Source organism: Trichechus manatus, unplaced genomic scaffold, assembly GCF_000243295.1.
Source record: "Trichechus manatus latirostris isolate Lorelei unplaced genomic scaffold, TriManLat1.0 scaffold00046, whole genome shotgun sequence".
NCBI classification, from domain to species: Eukaryota; Metazoa; Chordata; class Mammalia; order Sirenia; family Trichechidae; genus Trichechus; species Trichechus manatus.
Window position 1 is genome coordinate 13157945 of NW_004443982.1, and position 16384 is coordinate 13174328.

General features: G+C 36.0%; 1 protein-coding gene across 4 annotated transcripts in view; it reads left to right on the forward strand.

Annotated features, from left to right (window-relative positions):
• The window catches only part of CASK (calcium/calmodulin dependent serine protein kinase), a 419299-nt gene that overhangs the window by 317420 nt on the left and 85495 nt on the right, over positions 1–16384 (forward strand). For all 4 annotated transcript variants that reach the window (XM_004376921.1, XM_012555680.2, XM_023731908.1 and 1 more), the window contains exon 10: positions 8243–8342. In XM_004376921.1, coding sequence (XP_004376978.1) covers positions 8243–8342 — 100 coding nt within the window. The remainder of the gene's footprint in view (positions 1–8242; positions 8343–16384) is intronic.

Here is a 16384-nt window from a genome sequence, read left to right on the forward strand (position 1 = left end):
CCATTGTCTTAGGGTAATATGTGTACTAACTGTTTAATGAGAAACTATTTTGTTCTGTAAACCTTCATCTAAAGTGAGAATAGCAGCACAACTGGAAGAACGTAATTGACGTCACTGAATTGTACATGTAGAAATTTTTGAAATGGTGTATCTTTGGCTATGTATATTTTCACCAAAAAAAAAAATGTCGAGAAGGGAACATGTTGACATGTCGTGAGGTTGTTAACCAATGTCATAAAACAATATGTGTATTGACTGTTTAATGAGAAAATATTTGTTCCGTAAACCTTCACAATAAAAAAAATTAAAAAAGAAATCTTTTGTTTTTATAAATTTGCTTATCTTAAAAAATTTTAAAATTTTACATATTTTAGTTTTTTCTTTGAATTCTAGCCACTATCAGTTTTCCTTGTGTTAATGAAATATTACCATTGTTCTTGAAATGTTCAAGCTCCAAAACCATTATGCTTGTCACTCCCCTCATTAACACTGTTATGTATCATTACTGAACATTTTGATCAAAGATACTATAGAAGAATCCTGATCAAAAGGGGGAAATGCAGAACAGAATTTCAATTCTCATGGACTCCAGACTTTCTAGAGCTGTGGAGGCTGGATGAACCCCTGAAAATATTTCCCTGAGATAATCTTTAAACCTTAAACCAAAACTACCCCCTGAAGTCTTCTTAAAACCAAACAATCGTTTAGCTTAACTAGTAAAACATGTCTGCCTTGAGCATTATGCTCTTTTAAGAACTATCTATACGGAATCAAATTAACAGCAACTTGAAAGATTAGATAGGAAGCTTAGGGGGCAGTGGGTTTATGTTAATGGGAGAGGAACAACTCAGAAAAGGAGGGTGAGAATGGTTGCACAACTCGAAGAATGTAGTCAGTGTCACTGAATTGTACATGGAGAAACTGTTGAATTGGTTATGTTTTGCTGTGCATGTTTTCAACAACAACAAAATAAAAAAAATTTTTTAAAAACACTCTTATGCTGCCCTTCTTGCTGTTGTTTGAATACACCAAGAACATTCCCACCCTTGTACGCACATGCTATTTCCTCAGCCCAAGATCCTCATTCCCTTAATTCATTGAAGTGACTACTCAGATGACAGGCCCTCAGAAAGGTCTTCCTTGATCGCTTGATCCTTGGTATCACTTGAATGTCACTTTATTCCTCCACCCTATTTTTTTTTCTTTCCTGACTGACGTGCGATTTTTATTTATTCATTGTCTGTGTCCCCCACTAGAGTATGTTTTATGAATTATTCCTGTGCCTGGCACTTACTAGGTGCTCAGTAAGCATCTTTTCAATGAATGAATAAATATATGTTGGTAAGTACCACACATGTATTGGTTTGAGGATTAAATATTCCTAGTGGGTTCTTTGGCCACTTAGCAGTTTCCTGTACAGAATTAAGCTTAGTTGGACAAAGTTTATAACTGTTTTCTGATTATAAGAGAACCATATTTTTGTAGAAAATTTAACATTTATAGAAAAGCACAAGAAGTAAATAAAACTCCCCTACAACCCTATCCCCTTGGGAGAACTACTGTTACCATTTTGGTAGGGATCCTTAGTCTTTTCTACATGAATATGTAACACAATACTTTAAATTTGGCTTAAAACAAATTTAAAAACAAATTTAGATCATACTGTGCATAACATTTGGTAAACTAGTTTTTTTATATCATGTGGTAAAATATTCTTAGATGCTCCAGCACATTTGAGAGACATGACACATTCTCATCAGTAACTGTGACTCATGCCAGTGACTCTCGACCAAGGGACCACCCCTCCCTCGCGCAGCCCTACATGTGCGTGTGAGGATGGAGGGACATGTGTACTTTGAAAAATCCCCTTGGGTGATTCTGATACGTCTGCCTTATTGAAAATCATTATCTGAAAGCCCACCTTTAATGGATCCACAGTATTCTATCATATATGGATAACATAATTTAATTAATCAACTCTTGGACCTGGAGATTGCCTCCAGTTTTCCACAACATAAATAATATTGCATTGACCATTTTCATTGATAAATCTTTGTATACATCTGATTATATTCTTAGTGTAAGTTGTCTGCTACTGGAATTGTTGACATCATAGTGTATATGTGTATTTAAGGCTTTTGGTCTCTATAAATTGCCCTCCTAAAGGTTTACACCTGTTTAGATAAATTTTTATGTATTTTTATATATTTTGGTAGTGAGTTTCTTATTTGTTCAGTTGAACCTTTTCCTCATTTTGAAATAGTCTTGGGAGACTTTTTAATGCCAGAATATAAAATGTTACTCATTTTACTTATATGACCACCTTTGCAGAAATTTCAAGTCTATTAATTATTATTGGTTATAATAGCATCAGTACATCAGCAATTATTCTTTTCCATAGTTGTACACTTATTTTGGCATTTAACCTCATCAACAGGCTACCAGAGACAACAAATCCCTAAAGAGAAAATTATTTGAATAATTAGAAAGCATTAACCATCATTTTCAGACTGTCTTTCAAACCATATATGAACAAAGTTTATGGAACCCTGCATGTAACTTGAATTATCATCACACACTTTTTTTAAAAATTCTCCTTACTTTCCTTATTTTCTCTTATCTCTTTGAATTATGATGGAAAATGTCTTTTCCTCATTTTGGTTACCAGACATTTTATGTGTTGCACCCCCCCCCCTTTTTTATGTTATACAGCCCTAGTGGTGTAATGGTTAAAAGCTATAGCTGCTAACCAAAAGGTTGGCAGTTCAAATCCACCAGCTGCGCCTTGGAAACCCTAAGGGGCAGTTCTGCTCTGTCCTATAGAGTCACTATGAGTTGCAATCAACTCGACGGCAATGGGTTTTTGGGTACAGGTTTATGATATTAATTTCTAGAATTTTAATACTTTAGTTTAAAAAAGAAATGCACTAGAAACAATACTTCCTTTAACAAACTACATAGACCTAAGCACAGGACTAGCTATGAGGATCATATTTTCTCACCTACAGTCTAGACGGGCAGGGGTGATTGGTGTAGGCACAGGTATCTGGCTGCAGTAGGGGGTCATGCGCTGAGCAAGGCAGGGGGCTGATGGCTGCCCCTGAGTGTCTGGGAGGAAAGCGTGTCCCTGTTCCCTAGAGCACGTAGGTGGGTGGGTTTTGCAGCCAGACTATGGGCACCCAGTGCTATTGGCTATAAGGACTGGGAGGCACCACTTATTCTTGGACCCCTGTTGGGGGTGGCTAGGTGGCGTGGGTGGAGCCACCAGTTCTCAGGCCCCTGGTGTGTGTAGGTAAGGACCCTGCTTAGTGGGCAGAGTGGTGTCAAATGTCATGAACCTGCCACTCCACCATACAGCTGATACAGTTGAAGTTAGGCTTCAGGTATATACCCTGTTGTATTGTGGTAATGAGGGCCTACGCTGTCGAAATGGGCCCACACAGGTCTATGCAGGGGTGAAAGGCATTCAAAGTCCGTGGACCCCTTATGCCTTAAGCAGTCTGGAAAATCTGTGCTCTATGGGCACAGGCATCAGCTTAAGGAGGCACACCTGTACTCTAACCCTGGGTAACATCTATTTGAAGGAGTTACTGAGCCAAGGGTATGGTGGGGAGGGACGGGAGGGTGGTGGGCAGATGTCTGTGGGTGTCTGAGCTTGTCTATCTAGGGAGGCGGCTCAGGAGGGGATCTGTTCTGAAGGTCATCCCCTTGGTTTATGAATTATTTCTACCTCTAGAAAGCCTATTTCCCTATAGTGAAGTCTGTTGAAGAAATTCGATATAAATAGAAGCAATATTCTTGTATTTGGTTAAGTTTATTGAGGTCAGCTCAGGAAATGGTGTGGAAATCTTGTTGATTCAAGTAAGAGGATAAAAACTGTTTATTCCTCGTATGCATAAAAAGTGAGAGAGATTTCTGACAACTTTCTACAGTTTTCCTTTATTGATTTTGCAGATTGCAAAAGTATGACCTGCATGCTTCTCTGACTTACTGATTCGTGTCCTGGATTCCTGAACCGTGCAGAACTAGAAAAAGTTTGTTTAGGAATGCTGTTTTCCAGTACTTTGTAGAGCTGCAGTGTCCAGTGCAGTAGCCACTAGCCATATGTGGCTACATAAATTGTAATGAATTAAATAAAACTAAAACTTTGGTTTCTCAGTTGCACTAGCCACATTTCAAGTGCTCAATACCACCTGTGGATAATGGCTACTGTATTGGACAGCGCAGATATAGACCATTTCCATCATCACAGAAAGTTCTTTCGTACAGTGCTGCTGTTTAGAGTCTTCAGACCTCCAAGAGTAATGCTTATACCTAGGCAGCACCTTTTAAGAGGTCAACCAGGAAGTTATAATAGCTGTTTTTTTTCAATCTTCCTCTTTCTACTAATTCAAACAGAGCTAACTTAAGGATTTATCAAAGACTCTTATGCCTTAATGAAACCCAATATTTACATACAGCCCTCTTCAATAGTGAGGGTGTTTACAGAAGCAATTGATGTGGCCTCCAGCTAATCAGAGCATTAAGTCTAATATCCAAAAGGCACCTTTAATTCTAAAAACTAAAAACTGTTATTCTTGTATGAACAATTCTATACATAATAATTGAAGTGATTTTGATCTTGTATCGATTTTACAAAACAATTCTATTAATTTGTGATTCTGAAATGCAGAAGTTATTACTTCCTAAGTTAGGCAATACAGCTATTGAAAATTACTGTTACATCTTTATAAAATACTTTTCCACAGAGCCAAAAATTTTCCTTAGATAACTAGTCCATTTAATTGCTTTTAAATATAGCCACATTTAATACAATTAAAAGTCTTATTTTTAATCTTCTTCAGAGAAGATAGCACAGTCTCCTTTAGTCATATATCCTGACTTCATGTGATGAAATCCTAGGCTTTAGATCTGTGTTTAGGTTATATTAGAGCATCATATATGTATGTATAGACTATGATGACTAAACTGAATGATAACTTTGGTTGTGACTATATGGAGAGAGATCAGAACTTTTCATTTAATCAATGATCTCACCTAATTATCATCTAGGACCTAATTCTTAAATGTATGGTAATCAACCCAAATCCTTTAACATTTCTACCTTGAAATGATTTTCTAGCCTTTTGGTCATCTCTCTTCAGCCTCTTAACCCTTTCCAAGTTTTCTACCATTTTTAGGGTTTTGAGTTCAGTGTTCTGAATCATGATAGGGTAATTATTTCTTGAATTTCTATGTCACTCTTATATTTGTATGTCCTGGTGATGGGCTTTCCCCCCTCAGTATATTGCAACGTGACTGATACGTTCCTGTGTGTTACATTGCCACTTGGATGCAAAGCCAATTATTCTACATCTTGTGTATTTTGACTTTTAAAATGTACCTCCCTGCGTTTGTGCCTATCAAACTTCATGCAGCTTGTTTCTGAGCTCAGTTAGGGAGCACCAAAAAGGGAATATTGTTTTTTGTTTTTAAGTCAGCTGTACATCTGTGTTTAACTCTTGTGCTCCTTACATAATAACTTTGTTGTCTGCTTAAGTGCTTTCAATAGTTTAACTTAACAGAAGTCTGAGCTAACTATATTCTTGTTTTCCACTTCCTTAAATGTGACATAGAATCATCTAGCTGGGAACATTCCATTTTGATGCTTGACATACTGACATTTAAAGGAAAACTATAATTTTACCAAATTCAGAATTACCTGTAGTTCTCTAAATATAGAATCTGCCTTCTCCTTTTTAGGCTAATTTGCTTGGTAGAAAATTACAACTTTAATATTAGTTATCATAACAAATTATGAATAGTCTTCTTAACTCACTTAAAACTGTTATGTTTCACTCTAAATCATACTAACATATACCTCCTAAATTAAAGTAGATAGAAAACTTCTTTATCAAGGATTTCATAAACTCAGAAGTTTGAATACCTGATTGTATAAGATCTGATTTTATATTGTTGTTGTACCCACAGGCAATAGCAATAGTGTAGTACAGGGGTTGGCAAACTATGGCCTTGGGGCCAAATCTAGCCCAATACCTGTTTTTGTATATGAAGTTTTACTGGAACATAGCCACATACGTTTGTTTACATATTACGTGTGACTATGTCCATGCTACAGTGACAGAGTTAAGTAGTTGCAACAGAGACTATCATATGGCCTTCAAAACCTAAAATACTTACTGCCTGGCCCTTTACAGAAATAGATTGTTGACCACTGGTGTAGCAGAAATCCTTAAACTGGGGAGAGTAGTCAGAGGACCTAATTCTGTCTATTCGTGATTCTGTCTCTAATTTGGCAGACCTCATCAGGTTATTAAGCCTCTCTGGACCTCGGTTTCCTCATCTGCAAAATGAGTGTCTTAGAATAAGTCACTTAGAAGGTTGATTCTCAAACTTTAATAATAAATTCTGTGAATTCATAAGCTATTTTGGAACCATTTTGCTGTTTTACATAATAGCTTTGAATTGAATATTCAAAGCACATGCATTCACTGATTTTAGAGAACTAAATAAACAAAACTGCTGTTTATAAGACAGATAAATTAGAAACTTACTACTACTACTTTTTCAAAAGAATTTACCTCTGCAGGTCTCTTATAAATAGTCCTTTTTTAGTATATTAAGTCTTTAACTAGAGTAGTAGCTAGAATAGGCCTTGAAAGATAAAACTAACATATTAAGAAATTCTGTTGATGTAAACTTTCACCAAAAACTCAATAACATATTATTAAAAAGAAACTCAGTTGAACTTCATTTGGAAATGAAAATAAAGCATCTCTAAAATTCTAGTTTCAGTATGTGGGAAACATGATTTGATTGATTTGATATATAAAATTTCCATTCCCACCTAACTTTTAGGGAACATGTATAATATGTAAAGTGAAATAAGCATCTACTATAGAAAGAAGAACTCAGCATTCTCTGCTGTTTTTTCAGCCTAAGAGCCTTTCATGCATTAACCCTGTACTTTTGGATATCTGAGAAGTTGCCTGGAATGGTATCATCAAGATCATTTCTCTGTTTTGTGCTCTTCCCTTTCTACAGTCTATGTTTTTCAATTTATATTTATAGAAAAAATCCCTAATATGACCCCCCAAAAATTGAACCTTGTGAAAATGTATTTCTAGTAATGTTTTCATATGCTTATTAACAAATACCTACATATGTGAAGCATTTATCTTTCTTTTCAGAAAAATCTTAGAGCTCAATATTTAAAATTGATACTTCGACTACTTTAGACTTAGACTACTTAAGTAGTTCAATACTTAAACTACCTAAATGAGCAATTCTACCTAGACCAGCAAAAGGCCATCCATGCTCATGTTCTAGCTATATATTAATAGGGCTAGTAATGATTTGCACTTAAAAAATTCTTTACAGTTTGCAGAGCACTTAGGTATCCATTATGACTTTTAACAGTCCTGTAAAGTAAGTTATGTTTGTTTTATTATCCACACTTTACAGATGAGAAACCCTAGAGAAGTTAAATGATCTACTTAACCAGTGTTATGTAGCTGGGAAGTAACAGAGGCGGGGAACAAACCTGGATATTCTGAACTATGCCTAATACCTGTAGAATTAAACCTTTCAAAAAATAACTTTTATCGTTCTTCTTGTTACTGAAACAGTAATTCCCAACCTCTTTCTACCTCAACAGTCCACAGGGATGTCATAGTTGATTCTGATGAGTGACCTGATTCAGAATTACTGTGCAAAAGTAACATATAGTCATGGTTAGAAACAAAAAGAAATCAAAGACAAAAGGGTTAAAAAAATGAAAAATGACTCAATCCTACCACCCAGAAATAATGAATGCTATTGACATTTTGTTTTATGTTCAATCTTTTATATCTATATTAACTTTTTTTCCAAAACTGGGATCATATTATACATTGCTTTAAAACCTTTTTCATGTAATTCATCACAAGCATCTTTCTGTTTTCATTTAACATCTTTCAGCATCGTTTTTATAATGACTGCAAAATAGTCCATTGTGTGGTGTATGTTTGAGTTCGAGATATAAATGGTTTCATATACTTTTGCAGTTCCCAATAGTGTTATTCTGGTATATGTATATGCAATTTATTTAAAGGAATCCAAACTTATTCAAAAGCTACCTCTCTTCTAGCTATCATCTCCTATGTAACTTTCTGAATAATCCTTTAAAAAATAAGCACTTGTTAATTAACTTTTTCATGTTTATGTCTTTGTTTTAATAACTTTTTTTATCTCTTTGCTTTAGGGTGCAGTACTAGCAGCCGTGTCAAGTCACAAATTCAACTCATTCTACGGGGATCCCCCTGAAGAGTTGCCAGATTTCTCCGAAGACCCTACCTCCTCAGGTAATTTGATCATTCATTCATTCACCAGTGTGAATCCTTTCTAGTCCCTTGTGAGTAAGCTTTTCCTGTGATTATAGTCAGATCCTCCAAGGGATTCTAAGGAAGTCTGTCAGCAACCAAACCCCATCTGTGCATGTCTGGTTCCTTTAATTTTAATACCTAAGTTGCTTTTCCTTCCTGCTCCAAAACCAACATTTCACTTTTTTTTTTAACCTCAGAAATACCTATTCCCCTTTCCTTACTCCAAGCCCAACATTGCACTTCATTCAATCCAACATTGTAGTCAGTCTTTTTGAGTCTTTCTGATTGCCTTCTACCTCAACAGAAACTTCTAATGTAGGATTTTCCACATGAGAAACCGTATTAGATCAGACTTTGGGACAACACTGATTTGAATTAAATCTTTAAATGTAAAGCTGTCTTGTGAGTTGACTCTTGAAGCAATTATCAAGTTCCTGTCTCTTTATCAAGTCTATAACACCTATATACAAGCATTCAAGGGGGAAGTACATAGAAGAAGAGTTACCTGTTTTGATGAAAGGTATATAGGTACACCTGAATAAACCTGCTAAGGTTCACAAAATCATTTTATAAAATGCTCAGATTTCCGTCTTACCAGTGAGGTATTCTCAAAGATCATTTACTAAAAATCTGTAGGATTTTTGTATGTAGATGTAGATGCATGCGTTTGTGTGTATGTTAAAGTTTTTTAATTTTATCTGTATATTTATTTATTTACTTACTTAACTCCTAAGTCAGTGTCCCCTGGCCTCAGCTAGTCTTCCTTCTCTAATTAGGGTCACTCAGTATTTGTCATGTGATTGACTTTGCACTGGTGATTTGGTTTTTGTACTTTTGGACTGGTTCAATCAATATTCATATGTTGCCATTCGAATCAAAGCCCAGGGTCCTTCCTAAAGCATCGGTTGTTTGTCCTTCACAGTTAACAATTTAGGAGGAATGAATGTGCCAATGCTTCTTTCCTGTTGGGACCATGAGCATCTGTCAGTATTTACGCTTCTTCCCTCCTCTATTTATTCACGTATGGGCACATGCACACTCAGTTTCTTACCAATTAGTATGTGCTTACACCTCATGCAGAGTGACAGGATCAAGTTTCCCATTCCAGCAGCTGTATAGTTCCTCACTTTGACTTTTACCAACTGGGATGTAAATCTTCCTCTTTTGAGTGAAGGTGATTTCCAAAAACACTCAGAAATGGGAATCTCAGAGAAGGGACTCTTAGAGGACAAGGCCTTCCTGATTTCCTCTTGTGCTGACTTGGTAATTATCCAGAGCTCTTACCACCTGAAAGGCAAGGCTGTAGTCGTGTTTATAGGTATGTTCCCCAATGCTCTCTATTATTTCATGTCTGTCTTTTTTTTTTTCTTCTTCCAGTCCATTTTGTTCCCTGCACCTGTGACTCAAAATTTTGTTAGCCCAAACCTCTTTCTTCTCTCTTCACAATCAGATTACAGTTGACCCTATTTAGGGAGAGTGGACTCAGTCATAGTTTTTATGTTGTACTGTGCCTACATGATGTAGTCACGTATTTGAAATATATTTAGGATATATTAGGTCAAGATCTCTAATGCTATTTTCATCTTCAGAAATAGGCCTGGAGAGCAGTATAGTCCTTGCAAGAGATTAATAACTTTAAAGTGTTCCTTTCTGTGAGGACTTAGATTTTTCTTTTAGGGAAAGGAATTGTCTATATTTATGTTGTTGTTAGGTGCCATGGAGTTGATTCCGACTCATAGCAGCCCTATGTACAACACGATGAAACACGACCCGGTCCTGTGCCATCTTCACAATCGTTGCTGTGTTTGAGCCCATCATTGCAGTCTCTGTATCAATTTATCTCATTGAAGGTCTTCCTCTTTTTCACTGACTCTTTACCAAGCATGATATCCGTCTCCCGGGACTGGTCCCTCCCGATAACATGTTCGTGAGACAAAGTCTCACCATCGTCACTTCTAAGGAGCATTCTGGCTGTACTTCTTCCAAGACAGATTTGTTCGTTCTTTTGACAGTCCACAGTATATTCGGTATTCTTCACCATCACCATAATTCAAAGGCATCAATTCTTCTTTGGTCTTCCTTATTCATTGTCTAGCTTTCGCGTGCGTATAAGGTGATTGAAAATACTATGGCTTGGGTCAGGTGCACCTTTGTCAAAGGTATCAAAGCTACATCTTTGCTTTTTAACACTTTAAAGGTCTTTTGTAGCAGAATTTCCCAATGCAATATGTCGTTTAATTTCTTGACTGCTGCTTCCATGGACGTTGATTGTGGATCCAAGTAAAATGAAATCCTTTACAACTTCAATCTTTTCTCCATTTATCATGATGTTCCTTACTGGTCCAGTTGTGAGGATTTTTGTTTTCTTTATGTTGAGGTGTAATCCATACTGAAGGCTGTATTCTTTGATCTTCATCAGTAAGCGCTTCAAGTCCTCTTCACTTTCAGCAAGCAAGGTTGTGTCATCTGCATTCCACAGGTTGTTAATTAGTCTTTCTCCAATCCTGGTGCCCTGTTCTTCATATAGTCTAGTTTCTCGGATTATCTGCTCAGCATACAGGTTGAATAAGCATGGTGAAAGGATACAACAACCCTGATGCACACTTTTTCTTGATTTTAAACCACGTAATATCCCCTTATTCTGTTCGAACAACTGCCTCTTGGTCTATGTACAGGTTCTGCATGAACACAATTAAGTGTTCTGGAATTCCCATTCTTCCCAATGTTATCCATAATTTGTTATGATCCACACAGTAGAATGCCTTTGCATAGTCAATAAAACACAGGTAAACATCTTTCTGGTATTCTCTGCTTTCAGCCAAGATCCATCTGACATCAGCAATGATATCTCTTGTTCCACGTCCCCTTCTGAATCTAGCTAGAATTTCCGGCAGTTCTCTGTCAAAGCACTGCTACAACTGTTTTTGAATGATCTTCAGCAAAATTTTACTTGTATGTCTATTAATGATATTGTTTGATAATTTCCACATTCTGTTGGATCACCTTTCTTTGGAATGGGCACAGATATGGCTCTTCCAGTCAGCTGTCCAAGTAGCTGTCTTCCAAATTTCTTGGCATAGATGAGTGAGTGCTTCCAGCATTGCATCTGTTTGTTGAAACATCACAATTGGTATTCCATTAATTCCTGGAGACTTGTTTTTCTCCAGTGCCTTCAGTGCAGCTTGGACTTTTTCCTTCAGTACCATCAGTTCTTGATCATATGCTACCTCCTGAAATGGTTGAACATTGACCAGTTCTTTTTGGTACAGTGACTCGGTATATTCCTTCCATCTGCTTCTGATGCTTCCTTCGTTGTTTGATTTTTTGCCCATAGAATCCTTCACTATTGCAACTCAAGGCTTGAATTTTTCCTTCAGTTCTTCCAGCTTGAGAAATGCTGAGCGTGTTCTTCCCTTTTGGTTTTCTAACTCCAGGTCTTTGCACATTTCATTATAATGCTTAACTTTGTCTTCTCGAGCTGCCCTTTGAAATCTTCTGTTCAGCTCTTTTAATTCATCATTTCTTCCTTTCGCTTTAGCTACTCAATGTTCAAGAGCAAGTTTCAGAGTCTCTTCTGACATCCATTTTGGTCTTTTCTTTCTTTCCTGTCTTTTTAATGACTTTTTGCTTTCTTCATGTCTGATGTCCTTGATGTCATCCCACAACTGGTCTGGTCTTCGGTCATTAGTGTTCAATGCATCAGATCTGTTCTTGAGCTGGTCTCTAAATTCAGGTGGGATATACCCAAGGTCATACTTTGGCTCTCGTGGACTTATTTTAATTTTCTTCAGCTTCAATGTGAAGTTGCATGTGAGCAATTGATGGTCTGTTCTGCAGTCGGCCCCTGGCCTTCTTCTGACTGAAGATATTGAGCTTTTACATCGTCTCTTTCCGCAGATGTGGTCGATTTGATTCCTGTGTATTCCATCTGGCGATTTGATTCCTGTGTATTCCATCTGGCAAGGTCCACGTGTATGTTTATGTTATTGAAGAAAGGTATTCCCGATGAATAGGTCTTTTGTCTTGCAGAATTCTATCGATCTCCGTTGTCATTTCTATTACCAAGGCCCTATTTTCCAACTGCTGATCCTTCTTCTTTGTTTCCAGCTTTCACATTCTAATTACCAGTAATTATCAATTCATTTGCATATTTGATCAATTTTGGACTGCAGAAGTCAGTAAAAATCTTCAATTTCTTCATCTTTAGTATTAGTGGTTGGCATGTAAATTTGAATAATAGTCGTATTAACTGGTTTTCATTGTAGGCGTATGGATATTATCCTATTACTGACAGTATTGTACTTCAGGGTAGATCTTGAAATGTTCTTTTTGACAATGATAGCATTCCTCTTCAATTTGTCATTCCCAGCATAATAGACATATATAGTCTTTATTTATAGACATGCTTTTTTTTTTATTAAATACATTTTATTGCCCAAATTTATTCCTGTTTTTCAGTACAATGTTTAAATAATTTGGTGGAAATATTTTCTGATTATAGTACTTGATTTTTAAACAAAAAAAAAAAAGAAATGTCTTACACTGTGTTGTGGGTGGGTATTCTGCAAGCCCACAAACTAGTTGTTCTCAATTTAGCATTCCTTTTTGCCTTCCCTTTCCCGCAGTCACACTGCAGGAGGTTTTTCTTTTTTCTTCTCCCTGCATCTTAATGATCTTGTGAGCAATCTGTGCCTTCATTTGATATGGTGAATGTCTATCTCTATCATATTTTTGAATGGCACTGTCTGGGTGCTACTAAAGATGGGAGAATGATAATACTTTGTTATCTAATAATAATAATCACCTACACTAAATGAAGAGAAAATACTTACATACTCAAAAGTCAAAGACAAAAGAAAATTCTCTTATTTTCCTAAATTTCACATGCCTATCAGGAATTCTTAAGTTCCTAAATTTAATTTTAAATGCTTAGCCAATGTGAAGGAGGCATTATAATATTATTATCAGCATTATTTATCAGTTAGCTATCTGCCAGAAAACTACTTTTTCTGCAGCCAACACTAATGGTTGTATGGTGGGTTGTATTTTATCTGGACTCACATCGGAACTTTACACTTTTGTAAATTAAAACATCTATCCTTTCTTTTGTTACTTCTTTCATTATTTTTTACTTCATTTTTATTTTTTAATATTTTCATTAATTTCCAAGCCTAAATTCTTCTGTATTTATTACTAATTCTTAAATTCTGCATCTTTTACTGTAAGTTCACAGAGTTATCCTTTCCAGTGTCTTCTGTTTAAATTTGCATGGGTTTGTTTTATAGTACAAAACACAGCACTTTTCTATCATTCCCTACCATGATCTTTTAAGCCTATGGCAGAAACAGAAAAATAATCATAGAGTAGGTGCTGGTGGGGAGCAAGGAGGCTGGAAAGAGAGAGAGGACAGTGTTAGGTCACCATCTACACTTTCTTGAGATGGACTGTCTTTGTTTTTCATCTTTAGATAATGCCTTTTCTACTCTTTTTATGAAATGATAGCGATAATAAATGATAAGTAGATAGTTAATTTATTTTTAATGACCTTGTCTGACAAAATTAATAGCTGGCAATCCTAACTTGGTCCCAAAAAGTTTTTTTAATTTTACTGGTATATGTATGAAATCTCAAAGTCTGAGTCAATAGTAAAGCTACCTGCTCACCAAATACAGCATATTATTTCCTTAAATAAAGTCTTGTCATGATAAGGAGTAATACTGAATGCATTTCGGAAAATATTATTATTTAAAAATCACAGTTTAAAAATTAACCAGCTTCCCAATTTATCATCTGAAGAAAAGTCTAACATGTTTAAGTATGTTGTTTATAATGTAAATCCGTTTTTCTCTGAGAGATTTTTTTCTATTTTGATTATTGAAATACATTCTATTATATATTCACCACAATTAAGATTATTGTGTTTAACATTGTGATAAACAGCATATTGTTGCTTTACTTAATCATGCAAAGAAGAAATAATCTTTTTCGTATTTCAAATCAAAGAAGTCAAAATCAGAACAAAGTATTTTGATGTCTGAAATCCTAAATAGTCCCAATGATTGTGTTCATGGAACAAAAGGACCCACCACCTTGTGGTCAGCTGAAGGACCATGCTTCTCGTGGCTCATCTAGTGAGCCCAACTGTGGCTTGATAACCTGCTTGCTCTAAAATCATACTGTTTGTTGTTTGTCCATATGCTGCCTTCCTCCTAGGACTTCTAGCAGCAGAAAGTAGGTATCCCTTTGTTTTCCTCTAAGGTTTATCTTTTATACAAAAGTGTTTGGCTTTGCATGGTTCATAATCAGCTTGACTTTTTTCTTGGCTGCCTGTGTGTTAGATGTTTTATAATGAATTTTAAAACTGCCTGATCATAAAATAAAAACTTGGATATATTGATTTCCTGAGGCATTGTTGCACAAATAGCATTAACTTCTCACTTCTTTCGGAGTACATAAGAGGAAAAGAGGCAGTGTTAAAATTTCAACTGCATTTGATATTATTTCACATCTGAATTTCAAGCAAAAATACATTGCTTCTGGGGAAAGGGTAATGTTTTATTTTATAGTTTGCTTTCAAGAATACTTTCAGGGTAAGTAAATTTTCCTTTAAACCTGCGAGTGTTTTTTTTTTTTAACATTCTGTTACTGACTTCATTTTTAGTTTATTAATACAGAGCGATGAAATACACTCTTGAAATCGTGTCTCCTAACGAATTAAATGTATGAAAGAAATGCACCCCCACACAAATGAACACAAATAAACTGAGAAATCTGAATAAGATGGGTGGAGTGTATCAAGTATTCTGCTTGTGGTATTACACTATAGTTTGGTAAAATGTTAAAATGGAGGAAACTGAGCAAAGTATATAAGGGAATCTCTGTATTATTTCTTCTAACTGCATGTGAACCTACAATTATCTCCATAAAAAATTCAATTTAAAAAATTTACTTTTACCTCAAAGTTGTGTTTACGGGAGGGGGGAGGTATGAGACAAAGATAAATTAGAAAATCTGAGTGCTAATGATTGAATTCATTGTCAAATTTTCTTTCATTAATTACTTGTAGCTCAAATTATAGCCAATTTAATATAGGAAATCTTATAGTATATTAGTTATGTACTGCTACGTAATGAAATACCCCAAAATGTAACATTTATCATCTTACAGTTTCTGTGGGTCAGGAATGTGGGCGTGACTTAGGTGAGTGCCTCTGGCTCAAGATCTCTCTTGAGGTTGCAGTCAAGCTGTTGTTCAGAGTTGCAATCTTCATCTGAAGGCTCAACTGCAGGGATTATCCTCCTCCAAGTTCACTCACATGGTTGTTGGCAGGCTTAAGTTCCTCATGGCTTAGTTGGACTGAGGACCTCATTTCTTCTGTCTGTTGGGCCTTTCCATAGGACTGCTCACAACATGGCACTTGCTTTCCCCAGCACAGGAGGGCAAAAATGAGAGAAAGCTTCCAAGGCAGAAACCGTGGTCTTTTCATAACCTAATCTTGGCAGTGACATCCTATCACTTCTGCCCTATTCTGTTTGTTAGAAGTGAGTCAGTAAGTTCAACCCCATACTCAAGGGGAGTTTTATTATATAAGGGCATAAACAGGGCCATCTTAGATACTGCCTACCACAGGTTAATGACTATTGTAATGTCAGACTCTTCTCATTTTTAACTGCTGTTGTTTCTCTAGTTTCAGCACTCCCTCCTTTATTTTTTTTAAATCAACTGACCTATCATGTTGTTGTGGAATGAAAGCATCTTGGAGGTATCAAGTGATGTTTTTCCTTAGTTGTAAAGCTTCATAGGAATTGATACTTCACAGCCACCAGAATGTTATTAAAGTACTTTGACAAATTTGTGTCTAAAGACGTCACTATTTGGAAACATAGACTATTTTAACATGCAAAATGGAACTAGAATTGTAGCATCTGTATTCTAATAGGATAAACCAAAAACCAAACCCGTTGCCATTGAGTTGATTCTGACTCATAGCGACACCGTAGGTCAGAGTAGAACTGTCCCAT